Source organism: Colletotrichum siamense (assembly GCF_013390195.1).
Source record: "Colletotrichum siamense strain Cg363 chromosome Unknown KSG_Cg363_contig03, whole genome shotgun sequence".
Taxonomy (NCBI): domain Eukaryota; kingdom Fungi; phylum Ascomycota; class Sordariomycetes; order Glomerellales; family Glomerellaceae; genus Colletotrichum; species Colletotrichum siamense.
Window position 1 is genome coordinate 6,172,515 of NW_023501016.1, and position 14,943 is coordinate 6,187,457.

The 14,943-nt window shown below is 51.3% G+C and overlaps 7 protein-coding genes across 7 annotated transcripts; 3 read left to right on the forward strand and 4 right to left on the reverse strand.

Moving 5' to 3' along the window:
- Nucleotides 1–239: 239 nt before the first annotated feature.
- On the reverse strand, nucleotides 240–872 carry linB-1 (2,5-dichloro-2,5-cyclohexadiene-1,4-diol dehydrogenase; the record flags this gene model as incomplete). Its single annotated transcript, XM_036637485.1, has 1 exon — nucleotides 240–872. The coding sequence occupies one exon, from the start codon at nucleotides 870–872 to the stop codon at nucleotides 240–242; it is 633 nt and encodes a 210-aa protein (XP_036498474.1).
- A 972-nt stretch (nucleotides 873–1,844) lies between these two features.
- Nucleotides 1,845–3,406, forward strand: CGCS363_v005637 (uncharacterized protein; the record flags this gene model as incomplete). The annotated part of the gene is made up of 3 exons (XM_036637486.1): nucleotides 1,845–2,258; nucleotides 2,313–3,041; nucleotides 3,110–3,406. The coding sequence occupies 3 exons, from the start codon at nucleotides 1,845–1,847 to the stop codon at nucleotides 3,404–3,406; spliced, it is 1,440 nt and encodes a 479-aa protein (XP_036498475.1).
- Nucleotides 3,407–3,795: 389 nt separating this feature from the next.
- Nucleotides 3,796–4,308, reverse strand: CGCS363_v005638 (uncharacterized protein; the record flags this gene model as incomplete). The annotated part of the gene is made up of 1 exon (XM_036637487.1): nucleotides 3,796–4,308. One exon carries the CDS (start codon nucleotides 4,306–4,308, stop codon nucleotides 3,796–3,798), a length of 513 nt encoding a protein of 170 aa, XP_036498468.1.
- Nucleotides 4,309–4,838: 530 nt separating this feature from the next.
- Nucleotides 4,839–5,801, forward strand: tfdA-3 (Alpha-ketoglutarate-dependent 2,4-dichlorophenoxyacetate dioxygenase; the record flags this gene model as incomplete). Its single annotated transcript, XM_036637488.1, has 1 exon — nucleotides 4,839–5,801. The coding sequence occupies one exon, from the start codon at nucleotides 4,839–4,841 to the stop codon at nucleotides 5,799–5,801; it is 963 nt and encodes a 320-aa protein (XP_036498469.1).
- Nucleotides 5,802–7,128: 1,327 nt separating this feature from the next.
- nit-4-5 (Nitrogen assimilation transcription factor nit-4) lies at nucleotides 7,129–9,709 on the reverse strand (the record flags this gene model as incomplete). The annotated part of the gene is made up of 6 exons (XM_036637489.1): nucleotides 7,129–8,207; nucleotides 8,258–8,979; nucleotides 9,080–9,238; nucleotides 9,292–9,357; nucleotides 9,440–9,534; nucleotides 9,584–9,709. The coding sequence occupies 6 exons, from the start codon at nucleotides 9,707–9,709 to the stop codon at nucleotides 7,129–7,131; spliced, it is 2,247 nt and encodes a 748-aa protein (XP_036498403.1).
- A 740-nt stretch (nucleotides 9,710–10,449) lies between these two features.
- On the forward strand, nucleotides 10,450–12,387 carry CGCS363_v005641 (uncharacterized protein; the record flags this gene model as incomplete). The annotated part of the gene is made up of 4 exons (XM_036637490.1): nucleotides 10,450–10,798; nucleotides 10,872–11,569; nucleotides 11,634–12,282; nucleotides 12,338–12,387. 4 exons carry the CDS (start codon nucleotides 10,450–10,452, stop codon nucleotides 12,385–12,387), a joined length of 1,746 nt encoding a protein of 581 aa, XP_036498402.1.
- A 124-nt stretch (nucleotides 12,388–12,511) lies between these two features.
- On the reverse strand, nucleotides 12,512–14,521 carry moxY-8 (FAD-binding monooxygenase moxY; the record flags this gene model as incomplete). The annotated part of the gene is made up of 3 exons (XM_036637491.1): nucleotides 12,512–13,590; nucleotides 13,650–14,193; nucleotides 14,243–14,521. 3 exons carry the CDS (start codon nucleotides 14,519–14,521, stop codon nucleotides 12,512–12,514), a joined length of 1,902 nt encoding a protein of 633 aa, XP_036498401.1.
- Between the last annotated feature and the right edge of the window lie 422 nt (nucleotides 14,522–14,943).

A 14,943-nucleotide genomic window follows, 5' to 3' on the forward strand; every position in this document is an offset into this window, starting at 1 on the left:
GTCAAATGACTTTGAGTTTACGTACAATTAATGGCGTTCTCTTCAATAACCCAGGAAGGGCTTGACATGTGCATTGTGAACACGTTGGACAAGACTCAAAGACGCTATGGAGATAAGGCACGATTTCCAAAAGAGGTTTCTCAACCCGTAGATTCACCTATGCTCATCTACCTACCCCAAGGTCCATACCACCCCAGAAACTACTTCATTCGACATCTAATAATTACCGAAATGGAACATCAAGCGCCAATCATACCTGGATATCCATCAGTTTTTATTACGTCAAAAGCCGTTTGGTTTATCTCATGCAACCTACCTCCATTCGGAGCGATAGTGCTAGCAGTCACGAAGCTTGCTCTGCCGCTTGTGACCCAAACGAGACACTCCGCAACCTCCTCGGGAGTTCCAAGTCTTCCGGCCGCCATGCCACTCACCATCCCCTGGACATCAAGACCCACATCTTTATCAGGGACATCACTAAGAATGGATGTTCTAATAACACCAGGACAGATGGCGTTGACCCGAATGCCATGCTTTGCATAGCGAAGGCCATCGGACCTCGTGAATCCCAGGATAGCGTGCTTACTAGCTGTGTAAGCGGGAAGATGGTCATAGGCCATCAAGGCGCACATAGAAGCGACGTTGGCGACTGACCCTCTAGCCGGGAAGTTACTATCCTCTGCTTTGATATGGTCTTGCTGAAGCATCTGCTTGATCTGGGCTCTTTGGCAGAGCCACGTTCCCCTCAGATTCACGCGCTGCTGGAGGTCAAAAGAAGCAACCGATACTTCATCCGTCGGACCAGGAAATAAAATTCCTGCGGCATTGCAAGCATAGTCTATGCGCCCAAGCTGGCGGGATGCTGCTAGCATCATGGAATTCACCGATTCCTCTGATCCAATATCTGCACACATGAGCCTTTTCCCCCAGAAGCCTTATCACCGTGAAGTAAACTGACCAAGCTCAAAAGCTACTACTTTTGTGGAAGAGTACTTCTCTTCAATTTCGGCTTTTAACTCCTCGATTGGATGTTTTTTGATGTCGCCGATAGCAATGCGTCTGCACCCTTCTTTGGCAAAGAGTCTCGCCGTTGCTTGGCCAATCCCTTAAATGGCTTTTAGCTTAACACAAGACTACATGACTGGGTGTGGGTTTACCTGATCCTGCGCCAGTGACAACAGCCACGCCGGGAAAACTAAGTCTCATGATGCGAGAAATTGGATGGATATGCTAGGTAGTATCAGACGAGCCTGAGGACCACTGAAACGATGACGGCAGACGTTGCAGTTGAGGGAGAACGAAGAATCATCTCGTCACCTAATTTGGTCTATGTCTTCTCATGCCGAACACACCCCGGAAACTCGCACCAGAGCCGTGGTGAAGGGCCCCGGGTGTCCGGTCCCCACTGGACCCCTCCAGAACTCAGCGGCTATCCCCGGAAAACAAGAATTATCTGATAAGCCTCACGTGTTAATCAACATGATTTTGCCTTGAAAGCCGTACATGCAGTGAAACATACCGGTATGCGACCCTGGCATTTAGTGGTTATAAGTGGCTGCTTGTGATTGGCTTGACACAAGCGAGATACGAGGACAGTCAGATATTTCCTTGTCATCCTGAGCGACACCCATGTAGTTCGATCTGTCACTGAGCTGGGCCCGCTACGTCCACCAATTGCAGAGTACGCCTTTCTAATGCCAACACCGGCGCATTTAGCTTGATGCTTTCAGCTGATTCAAGCATGTTAAACTAAGCCGATACTCGACTTAATTGCATTGACGTTTTCCTCGAAATCTTGCGCCCGAAGTTTGTTCGTCCAATTTGTCTTCTTCAATCTCACCGCCATGGCTTCGTTTTTTCGGCAAGAGAAGCCTTCTCTCATTGACTCTTATGGGTACAAGTTTCGGCAAACGCCGCTTCATATGTCCCCGGAGCAGCTCGACCCCTTGAAGCACAAGTTCGATGAGGTTGGTTCGGAGGCTCTCGCAGCCTTAGATGGCATGTTTCCTCCTCCGCCACCGCGAGCTGGGTGGTATGCAAAGGGAAAGGGGGAGAACCCTCAGCCGGACCGAGACACGTACGCTCTCCTTCGCGACAATCAACACAAGGACGAGAGATTGCAAAATCTCTGGGATGAGATCAACTCAGTGCCCGACTGGGTTGACTGGGAACAGATACAGCGTGGCCAAGACGTGTTCTATCGCTATGCTCCCGCTGCTGTAGCCGGCTTCGCTTTCCAGGGACTTCTTGCGACCACCGTAAGCACAACTTCTGTATCTTCCGATATGTGGTTCTAACCAACGTGTTTGCAGGGAGCCTCTTATCGACCGGCCGAGACATTGGTGCGCACTGGAGGCCACTCGGCGAAGGTTGCCAAAAACCGTCTTTTCGAGACCTTTCAGCTCATTCTCCAAGTTACGAAGTCAGTCAACGACGTGAAGCCTGGAGGTGACGGTTTTGCATCGGCCGTCCGTGTGCGTCTGTTGCACGCATCGGTTCGAAACCGCATTCTCAAGCTCAACGAACAGCGGCCAGGCTACTTCGACGTCGACAAATTTGGTGTGCCGATCAATGAGCTCGACTCCATGCAATCTGTTTGCGCTTTCTCGACAAATCTCATTTGGCTTGCTTTGCCTCGTCAAGGCATCTATGTGCGACACCAGGAAGCTCTTGACTACATGGCACTATGGAGATGGGTTGGGTACGTCCTCGGCACCCCCCATTGGGTCTTGGAGACGCCAGAGAGAGCTCTTGCGTCCATGGAGTCACTACTGAATGCCTGTCTTGCTCCGAGCAAGAACTCCAGAGTATTGGCCAACAATCTGGTTGTTGCACTGGATGGAGTCGCTCCAATCCACGAGCCCAAAGAGTTCTTCGAGGCGGGGACTCGGTTCATCAATGGCGACCAGATGTGTGACGAGATTGGACTAGGCAAACCAGGACTGTACTGGGATGCAGTTGTCAGAGGTCAGTGCTGGGCTTTGATGGTGATCACGTATCTATCACGATCGATTCCAGCTTGGGACAGGTGGCAAGTCAAGGTGAGTCCCCCCGACCTCCATCGTTGTTGGTTGTCTTAATCAGCGTGTCATCTAACCCGCTTGCACAGACATTCCGTAACCTGTTTTGGGATTATATTGTCGAAAACAAAGACAGCTTGAACGGAGTGTACAAGTACGAGTTCAAGTACGTCCCGCACCACGATGCCCAGACAGGTGCCGAAACCCGAGATAGTCCGAGGGCCAAAATGGGTATCGCCCCTTTGGAGATTTTCGGGCTCTTTGGAATCTCTGTGGCCATGATACTGCTGACGCTGGTGTTGACTCTTGCGGCTAAAACGGCTGTCTATTACGTCCCCAGTAACCCGGGAGTTGTTTTCACAGCTGGGAACTTTTCCAAGCATTGAGAATTTGTGCGAGAGCATTTTCTTCAGCTTCATAGCCCCTTCCCAATCACTTCACGAGCGCTTTGGGGGGAATTTCTTTCAGATGAAATATGTAGCATCGTCTGCCGAACGCGCGGTGTCATTTAGTGCAACAAATTGTAAATTGATTACCTACATCTCTGTAATACAAGATACCAACCCTGGATCACTAGATTCGTCAACGCTGGACCAACTCCATGCTAGATTGGGCGCCGTTGCCCTGATTCATGATTCCCAACAATGAATATTGGTTTCAGGGGAGGACAGAGAGAAATGATATGCACTGTCACTTCCAGGTCCTTCTAAACTGACATCTTGGCAGTTGCTGCAGATTCTAGTTTTTAAACTGGCTCGTCCTATTTGTCTCGTGCTCATCCGTGAATCTTCTTAAGTTCCCGTGCCACGGCGTCGTGGTACCCCTCGATACCCGCTGTCTTCATACAAACAGCAAGAAGGTCTTCTGGAAGCGTCCCGTTGCGGGGAAGATCAATGCTGAGGGTGCGTTTGAAGATACAGGCCTCTTTCTTCGTGCCTCCCACTTCCATTTCTGCCTTCTGAAAAATGTACTCGATAACAGTCGTCCCATCAACGCCATCAGTGATGGCCTCGTCCGTAGCCCCGATTCCGTTTTCTTGGAGGAAAGACCACTTCCACGGCTCGATGGCGGTAATCAAAGTCCATTTGGCGTAGTAAGTGTTGTTCTCAAGGGCAACTTTCTCTGTCCATTGTGATCCGAGAGTCAATGGTAGCTTGAGGTCTTCTTGTTGGATGCCACCGCTGCCTTTGTACGTGAGCGGCCAGTTGTGTGGGTTGGTGACGAAAGCATAAACTTGCTCTCTGGTGTAGGGCAGCAGAGTTTGAGAAGAGGCTGAGCAGATACCCATGATGGCTGCGAAAATCGTCGTGCTGCCAAGGATTGGGGTCGTAGAGGGGAAACAAGGCGTTGGTTGGTTTCTGATACAAAAGCTGAGCAGGAAGGTGAACAACCCAAGCTTCCCCTCATTTGGGGGAGAGATCAGTGTTCATGTGTGAGTGACTAGGGCCCGCAGTGACGATGTGGCTGTGGGCCTGTTGTGAGCTCACAAGCTGCCGGAAAATGTAGCCGGTCATTGATTTAGTGTGATAAGCTTAGCAAAAGGGGGTTAGGCGATACACCGGGATTGACTTGAGACTTTCCGGGCAACCACACACTACCTTCATACCAACGACTGGGATGTTGGACTCTCGGGGTGGCTTCTCAAAGTTACTAGAGTGACTTGAGAGGGTAACGGCGATATTGAACGCCACATCATGAAGCATAAATCGGAGGACAACCAAAGGCTTGAGTTAGTCAAATGTGATTGTGGTCAAAGAAGCTCAACTGCACAATCAAATCTTTGCTTTCACACGTGAAATTTTCACATCTACCTTCAATATGCCATCAGCAACGTCTCAGCCAGCCTTGAGCTTCACCCCTTTACATCCGACATTCGGTGCTTCAGTGGAGGGAATGAAGTGGGAAGCGCCAGTATCACAGCATTCTGTTGCCGAAATTCTTGACGGAGTGCACAAGTATGGAGTTCTCGTTTTCCGGAAAGCCAACCTCGACAACGAGCAGCACATCGAATTCTCACGCCAATTCGGGGAACTTGACGACGTCAAGGCGCACATCCGCGCCGGTCGGGCAATGAGATTTCCTCACCAGCCTCAAATTTTCGACGTCTCCAATCTGGATGAGAAGGGCAACGTCTTGACTGACGTGGAACCCGCGCGTCTAGGGGCGAACAAAGGAAACTTGTTGTGGCATGCGGACATGGCGTACAATCCACAGAGATGCTCGTACTCTTTACTCCGCGCCGTCGAATTGCCACCCAAGGGCACAGGGGGAGAGACGCAGTATTTGGACTCGCGAACTGCCTACGAAGATATGCCTGAGCAACTACGAGCCAAGATTGATGATTTGATAACCAATAATTCTCTCATGCACAACCGCAAGTTGGCAGCTCCCGATATTTTCAAAGATGTCGAGCCACTGGACATGCCAATGTCGCGACACCGCCTCGTGCAACTGCATGAGGATTCAGGGCGCAAGAATCTCTACGTCACAACCTATGCCCATCATTTCGACGAGATGACGATGGAAGAGAGCAAACCACTTCTCGACGAGCTTCTAGCTTGGGTTTCTCAGCCAAAGTACATGCTGACTGTGTCATGGGAGAACGACGGCGATCTTGTCATGTGGGACAACCGCACAGTCTTGCATCGCGCCACGGCTACGGGGAGCTATGGAGGCAAACACCGACGGGACATGAGGCGCACGACTGTCAAGGATGGTGGGAACTCCGGGTGGGGAGAGAACGGTGTGGGCTGTAGCTGGCAAGCTGGGCTTTCGAAATAAGGTTCTCAAACGCTAGCTATCTGCCGCGCAAGAATATGTATGCGCAGGAACTTATTTTCGGTTGTTATTCGTATCACAACAGACGGGAAGTAGGAACGACCTTTACCCGTGAACCCCGACCTCATCCGGACATGGTTTGCCGACACGGGTGCACCCATGGCCCTGGAGTCAGCTCCGCCGCCGACGCTCGCCTATCTGCTATTATTTAGATTATGTTCATTTCAATCGATTCTTTTCAAAGACCAAGGCATTCTTCTTATGCAAACATGTATCACAATGAACAGAAGGACAACAAAAGTCCCCGCCAGACCGCTCAGTGCAACAGCACGGGCCCTGAAGACTTCATACGTGCAGTGGTCAAAAAGACCGGGCCTGCTCTAGGTGTTGCTCTTACTATACCTTCGTTGACGGTTGCTCAAATTGTCAGTCAAGTAGGATGTGACTTTGCATTCATCGATATGGAGCACTCCCCTCTCGTACCAGAACAGATGACTGCCATGGTTCATGGGGTTGTTGCTTCGTCGAGAGGCTCATGCTTCCCACTCGTCAGAGTTCCATCACAGGGAGTCGAATGGATCAAGTGGGCTCTCGACAGCGGTGCAGCGGGTATCATTGTGCCAATGGTGAACAATGCGGCGGAGATGAGGGCGATTGCCCAACACGCCTTGTATCCCCCGCGCGGTAGACGGAGCTTCGGACCAAGCAGCGCGCCTTGGGGTCTCCCTAATGGTCCAGGCGGCGGCGTGGGAGAGTATGTTCAACGGGCATCGGAGGGCAAAATAGCAATTTTGCCCATCATTGAATCTGCCGAGGGTGTTGAAAATATCGAAGATATCATTTCCATTGACGGTGTCTCTGGCGTTTTCATTGGCCCTGTCGACCTCCGACTTTCACTGGGACTTTCAGGAGCAGATGGAGAGGAGCCAGTCTACAAGGCAGCCCTGCAGAAGATAGTCGGGGCGACAAAAAAGCGAGGTATGGTCGTTGGAAGTCTCGCGTTGGATGAGAAGGTTGCAAGGAAGCGGGCAATGGAAGGTTTCAACTTTCTCGTTGTCTCCACAGATGCGATGAGCATGGTCAGTCGGGTAAAGTCAGACTTAGATAGGGCATCCATGGTCACCGCTCCTCATACCGTGGCTTCGTTATGAAGGCAGTGCACTGGAGACGGTGAATACTTGCTTCTGGGCGCATTTGTGCTCCCTTAGACCGTCGTCTTTTCAGGTTGGGGTACGAAGAGGTAGCCACATAGAACATTAAATCATTTCTCTTAGGGAGCTGATTAGATTCTCTTGTTTCATGCAATCAATCTCTTGGGTGCTACAAAAGCTCATTGTAGAAGCCCTGTCGTCACATCAGGAAACCAGAGGTTGTCGCTGAGCCTTGGGTCCGGGCTGAATCCATCACCCAATAGATTTCCCTGGCCAAGAAGGAAGTCATCATGTACTAACGCCCCCATTGATCCCCATGAACCGGATACGGGCTGAGCCACTGTGTTGGCCATGATGCTGTGACTGTCCAGGTTCTGAGTTCCACTGCTCAAGTTCATTGATCCGAAGGAACCGGCCAGTATTGTGTTCTCAGTGATCCTGGAAAGTGTTTGGCGCATCTTTTCAACAACGGGATAATACTTCGGGAGGTCTCTCATGGTCTCAGTGAGAAAGCCAAGCAGCCGAGAGGCCTCGCAATAGCTACCGTCCTGCTCGCCCAAAATAGGTGGCTGTAGTATGTGAGACACCAGCGTGCTTGCCGCAATGTACATGTTGTCCAACATGACGGTGATGAAATTCTCAACACCGAACATCTCGCGATAAGTCAGAAGAAGCCGGCAGATGCATACGGCATTATCGTACAGTATTCGGCGAAAGTTTTTGATCTGGTCGTCGTGGTCGACACCGTCTGCTTTGCTGGAATCGTGTTGTAAGAGGACTTTGACAAGCGTTCGGTGGAGGACAATTTGAATGCCGTGATATTGTATGTTGAGTCCGTATGCTGTGACACAGAGCTCGGAGGTTTGCTTCGATGAAAGACCCGGCGGTAATCTGTCGTGGGCAGCCGAGATACGAGCACTAAGGTCCAAGAGGCTGTCGACGCTGGTCTGGTCCAGCGGTGGGCCAAAGCCGTTGAGCTTCTCTGTTACCTCCGATATGTACTTGCAGAGAGCGACCCAGTGCTCAAGTGGGCCTGTTGATTTGGCCGGCGCAACTTGAGGCCGTCGTTGCTCGAGACAATTCATCGGCACGCAGCTGGGGCGACCAAGGTACAGCGCCCATAGCCTGTCATACACGAAAGCCGACAGGAACAAGGAGACTCTCAAGTCTGCATCTGCCTGAACGAGTATGCCGTGTCTGATCAGTCGAGAGCAATCTTCATGAAGGCCAAGGTCGAATATCAGCCGGCACGCAATGCCTGCGGTGCTTTCTTAGCTTCAGATCAAATATCTCAGGACGCAAACGCACCATTGTATGTCCATCCAATTCTGTCTCTGGCAGACGTTGCTTCAAAGTCGCTCAGCAGCAGGAACCCTTGCAAAGTGGCGATGGTGGGTCTCTCTAACTCAAAGACAATATCCTTCTTCGCCAGGTCGGCATACGCACGACCCAGCTTCCGCACGGAGCTTGATGTTCTGATTCGAGTCGCACATGCTAGCATAGCAGCTTCTAGAAATGGAGAAAAGTATTGGGAGCGTTGTCCGGATGCACGATGGGCCATGAAAAGTGACTCGTCAACAACAGGGACTGAACGAGAAGAAAAGCTCCAGTAGGACTTGAGCAGCATGTCCCTCAGTTGTAAAGAGTCCATGTCTACGGAGAAGCTCGACATGGGGCCAGTATCTGCGTGAATGGGGCCGTCTCCCAGGTTGTTTGCCGGGAGAGATTGGATATGTAGTTGAGTGGTTGGACCATAATATCTCACCTGCCCAAGACTTGAATCTGCATCCAAGTTCTGCGTGGTTTCCTCAATATTAGGCTCTGGAAGTCGTTGAGAAATGGTCTCAGGCACAGATGGGTTGGCTGCTGTATGGGCATCGAGAGGGACCGGGGAACCTAACTCAATCGAGTTTCCCAATTGAGGGTCTATATTCTCTGTCTCATCCGTATTGAATAGATCTGATGGAGACTCACGTCGATCATCATCACCGTCTTCGTGAACTTCGTGATGTGATACTGGTGTACGCTGGCTGCAATATCTTAGCTGTGAACGTGCCAAGGGCATTGGAACATTCATGGCAACATAGAACAGGGCAGCCGTTGAATGGGAAATTCATTGCAGAGACTCACTCTGAATGTTCGTCGCCACTAAGATCTCTCACCGAACTGACCTTGTCCATCAGGTCGGCATGTGGATAATCCAAGGACAATGTATCCGGTGGCGAACATAGAGCCGATTGAGGGTCTTGAGTCCTAGTTGTATTTTGGAGATTTTTGATGCCACTCTTACTGAATGTGGTAATTAATGATCGTAAACAACATGACCGATGTGAAGACCTCACCTGATGAGTGCTTCGAGAGATTCCAGTCTTCCTTGCAGAGCAACGATGTACTCCCGCGACCCATGCCTACAGATAGGCTCAGTTCAGATATCAGCACTCGTACTTCATACAATTTCGGAGTTAAAGGAAGGGACTTTTGCTCTCTGACTTTCTTCTGTCGCCATTAGGCGTAGTCACGCACTCAATATTCGCATTTCGGCAGGCTGTACAGCCTGTTCCTGGCTCTAGATTCTGAACATCGCACTTGGCTCTACGTCAGTCTTGTCATGGCTTAGGAAGGAAGTCGAAATACCTTTGTTTTCTTTTGCCGGCATCCAAGGCATGCCATGGACGCCCGGGGCTGGCTGCGGGCGGAAGGTTTTGACACGCGCCGCGAAGCCGCTGGGCTGCCGGCCGGGCCTTGAGAGCTCGGAGGCATGATACCGGCCAGGCAAACGTTCTTGTTCAGCAGGGTCACAGGTGAATGGCGTGGTGCGGAAATAGTGTGTCAAACAAGCGCGCCGGAAGATGACCTATGATGCGGATATCTCAAAAACAAAACACACTCGTTGGCAAGTATAAACATCTTTTCTCATCTTTCCAGCCCCTGGTCTACCAAATGCAGGCCTCCCCAAGCGGCTTCAGGCTTGTGCGGGGAAGAGAGGAGCTAAACATCCCCTGTCTTGTGGAGTGCATTAGGGGGTTGCAGAAGATCTCACAGTGCGAACGCAAAGCATCCAGATTCGTTAAGGATCAGTTTTGTTTTGGACGGCTGAAGGAGGGTCCGGAATGTCAAAGCGTATCAAGACCTTAGCAATAGGTGGTTTGCTGTTGGTTGGTTGCAGCGGCATAAGCAAACCACAGAAGACGGCACGGACATGGCTCTTCCGGCTGCATTTTCCGGGCTCATTTTCGTCCCTTGCCTTCACGTGAACTCGGTGAGACAGCCAGCCACATACCCTTGTTCATTCGGTGAGATGCCTGCAGCCTTAGCGACCGAAATCCCCGCCTAGGGGTGTGGTAAACCAGCAGGTCTGTGCCTGCAAGGACTTCGTCTTCCCCAGCTCGCGTCGGTGACGTTGATTGACCTCAACCGCCATATCTACACCGTCCCTCTCGAATACTGCAATATCTTGAGCACAGATCGTGACACGTTCTCAAGAGTGCGGCGGTCGCATGATGGAAACTGATTCCAACAACGGTTCAAGGGGCCAGGACGGGCCCCGCTCGCGGAAACGAGCAGCAGCCTCTCAGGGCAAGTCGGAGTCAGCGGCCGAGAAAAAGCGTACGCAGAACAGGATCTCTCAGCAATGTGCGAGAGAGAAGCAGTCTGCATACATCCGCCAGATGGAATCTTTGGTCGCAGCGTTGAAGACTCCAAATGAAGATGCTACGGAACAAACGAAGTACGATGAACTGGTCAAGGCCCACCTCAAGCTCGCGGAGGAAAAGCAGCAAGTGGAAGACGCGTTATTTCGCCTTCGTCAAAAGCTCCTGAGCGTTGGAAACCTTGCCACGGCAGCCGCTGGTGAGTGAGCCTATATTGATCTCCCATGTCAGGCTTCAAGGTAAAGCAAGCCAGCAACTAAGACACAAAGTAGATGATCCTATATTCGCAACGCTAAGCAAGTCATCCTTGGAGTCAACTAGCGAGAAAGAAGCTCCTGTGTTAGAGAGGAGTGAAGAAGAGCGTTCGTCAACGATCGTGGTTCCGCCAAGGGGGCTGGGTCCTGCCCCCGCGGCCGATGTTGCCGATCTTTCTGCGTCTAATCTCGGGGCTCCGGATGCGAGCTCGGGAGGAGCCGCTATGGGGCTGCAGTCAGCTCCAGAACATGCAGACACCAGCTACGTGTCCCAGTCATTGCATGATACCCGCAGTATCTTGCAATCACCTTCCGCTTTCTTGCCGGCGGATCTGACAATGATGCCAAGCCTGACCACTTCCATGCCCAGCTGGGGCTCTCCTTGTGCCTCGCCGAACCTACGTTTCCCTTTCGGACTGTTTGATTCAAATGCGATGCCAACCATGATGTCCCTACCTTCCGACATGATGTCCTTCCAGCACCCCCAGCCCTCGGGTGACGAGATGACAGCTATCATCAACAACTCAAGCCTATTCGCCGACCAAGTCAAACTGGCCGCAAACCATGTCATGTCCAAATCAGTCAGCACATCTCAGGATCAGATCGGCCATCCCCTCGTCATGGCCAACCAAGCACACTTGGTGAGCAAGCTTGCTTCAATTGCTGTTGAAGTCATAGGCGCTCTTGCAGGCCTGGAACCATACATCTACGGCGTTGTACGTGTCTTCACTCACTGCCTTGACACCAGCTATTCTTGATTGCTAACGACCAGAGCCTCAGTACTTCTCCAAGTACATGGAATCCGTCATGCGCTGGCGAATCTCAAACTCCGTCGAAGACAGACTGCAAATTCCCGTGCCTTTCCGACCCACGCCACTCCAATCCGCCACGCCCTTCCACCCAGTGGTCATCGACTTCATCAACTGGCCATCTATCCGCGATCAGATGATCCTGTACTCATCCAAACTTGACCTTGACGCCATGAGCAGGGACATTGTCTTGAACACCGTCGTTGAGTTGCCTAGGAAGCGCGTATCTGTCAACATTCACGATGTGTTTTTCAACCACATCCTTCCTCGTGTCGGCGGTGGTCGGGCCGATGGCAGCAATTCTATGTTGCATAATCGTGAATGGATATACTTGAAAGTGCCCGTCAATTCGGCCGGCGGCATGACGTACACCGGCTTTGCCCTGGTCCAAGAAGCTCTCGCAGCTGAAATGGACTGCAGGATGGGACAAACCCAATCTCCTAGATCGACTAGAACGCATCTCAGGCCATCTGATGAGGGTTTTGCCAGCAGAAGCGCCCCGTATGGTCCAGAAATGATGGTCGCGGATGCCTTAGCAGCCTTCGGAATTGACCAGCCTTCCAACTGGAAGCTTAGCAAAGACTTTGCCAGAAAATACCCACATATCGATTGCTCGCTTGGTCTGTCAAACTTCCAGATGCCGACGTATTTATCATACAAACTTACTGACTATAGAGCAGATGTTTCTCAGTATGAGATGGTTTCCTCCTCCTCAATTTCATTAGACGATGTAGTAGAGTTATAGCGACCAGCATTTCCATCCCCAAGGAGCAAGCCGGGCGCCCAAGACTGCTTTCTGATACCAGCCCGTCTGTTTACACATTCCATACTCTTTCAACAATGAATCGCTCAAATTGATCCGTTCGAAAATGGCATCCTCTCCTCCGTTGCGCCTTCCTCATTACCTTTCTTCTTTGGTCCATCGTGAACCATTTCTACCATCCTCCTGACTCTTGCGTCCTCGGCATCCTTGTCCGGCTCATATCCGACAAACGCCCTGTCGATAGCATCTAACGCCATGTAAGGGCTCAGATCGCCATTCTCCGCCATCATGTTCCTAGTGAAGCCTAGGCCCAAGAATTCCCACATATTGTGCTTATTCGAGTACCTGATCTCGAAATCCTCGTACCTCGGCTCTGCGATCAGTTCGCAAAAGTGCAGGCTGCTACCAGGCCAGATCGCGTTGACGCGCCCTGTGTTGTTATCCTTGTACCACGATCGACACCCAGAGTCCGCCCATGCGGTCCCGACCATCCAGGCCTGCGCATGCTCATTGAACTGGTCTGTGACGGACTGCTTTGGAACTATAGATGCAATGTTCTCTCGCTGCATCTTCTGTATGGCCTTCAGGATGTACCGCCCTACAGCTTGGAGGGGGCCCATGACACTTCCGTTGGCGATGGGGAATGACGGCCCAACAACCGTGAAGTAGTTGGGTATATCGGGCACGCCCACGCTGAGATATCCTTCAGGAACTTTCTTCCATTTCTCCTGTAGGCTAATTCCGTTGCGTCCGACGACTGAGAAAGGCGGTCGGAAACTGACGTCGAAGCCGGTAGCGCAGATGATGGTGTCAACGTCGACCTCGTCACCATTGGATGCAATGATGGTGGATGGGGTGACTTTTGTTACTGCACCCCTGTGCAACTGAATGTTCTCCTTTTGGACTGCGCGCATGTATGGGTTACCAGGCGTTAGTCTTCGGCAGCCAACAGCGAAATTGGGTAGTAATTGCTCAAAGATGTCGTCTCTATGGATGAACTTGCGCATGCGGTCTGTAAAGTGCTCGCGAATCATGCGTGCCTCGGCACTGTGGACCATGAACGCCCGTAATCCGGCTGCAGTGTTCAATTTGTCTTCGATGAACTTGGCTTTGTGAACAAGAGCTTTGGTGTCGCTCTTCATGGACTCGCGCTCGTATGTAGTGTCTGGGGTAACATCTTTAGCAAGCTGCAGAGAGGGTTCCATTAGATGGAGTAATGCTTACAGTCAAAGTTGTCGCCGCTATGATCCGCAAACTCTGCAAACCACACTGGGGTCCTGACAAAGATGTCCATCTTTTCGACATGTGGTTGCATGGTAGGGACAACCTGCATGCTCGTCGCTCCAGACCCAATGACTGCCACCCGGCGACCTTTCCATTGCTCCTCGCCAAAGTCGGTAGGCCAACGTGCGGTATGTATCAGTCGACCTTTGAAGGAATGCAGACCCTCGACTTCTTCGGGAAACTTCCATGAGTTGAGAATTCCGTTGGCGCCGATTACGACGTTGGCTACGTCTTCTCGAATCTCTCCGGTTTCTGAATCCTTGATGCGGATGTGCCACTGAGACTCGTCCTCATTCCAATTGCAGCTTATTACTGTTGAATTGAACACCATCTGCTTTCGAAGCCTGAAGCACTCAACAACGCGGTCGAGGTAGCGGAAGATGTCCTCGGATGGACTTAAGTACTTTGGCCAGTCGGGATACAAGGCGAAAGCAAAGGCGTACGCATGGGAAGGTACATCGCACGCACAACCCGGGTATCTGTTCTATGAGATCGTCAGCGTCGTCTAGTTGAGTTGTGACAAGAAGACGAACCTCAAGCCAGGTTCCTCCGATATCACCATTCTTCTCATAAACTACGTGTTGAATGTTTTCGCCGTGTTTCTGTATCAAGTATGACATGAGTATGCCACTAATCCCGGCTCCAATCGTGATGACTTTGATTTTCTGATTTGGAGAGTTGAGGACGACGTCGGGGATTTGGTACTCTCCAAGGCTATGTCCTAGCCGGTATCCGTACTTTCCCCCGGGCTGATCATCTTGTACATCACCATGTCGGGAGGCGTTTCCATTCGTGCTAGGGTCAAATACCATCGCGTCGGTCTCAATAACGAGCGGTACTGTGAGTGCTTGCTTTTACGAGATTAAGAGCCTGGTCGATGACTTCGATCCCGTTTAGTCGAGTAAGGTTTGGCATCCAAAGTCGAGACAACCGAGGTAGGGAATAGCCTTCTGGCGTCTCATCATAGACTTGAACATGGACGAATAATTATAGACTTTAATGGTTTCCTTCGCTAGACATGTCACTCGCAGATTGCTAGATTGAATGTTGGCACACGAGTGTTCCACGGTCTCCGGAAAAGGGCTCGCGGTTCGCCGACACTGGTTTGATAGATCATTTCAACCGTGCGCCTGATACACCGAGGCGCATTCAGGAGCCCCAAGCTCCCAAAAGTTGCATCCATTCCCCAGGGCAGTGCGTGTGCACTGTACGCTTTCGAGCGTTGCCATGCACC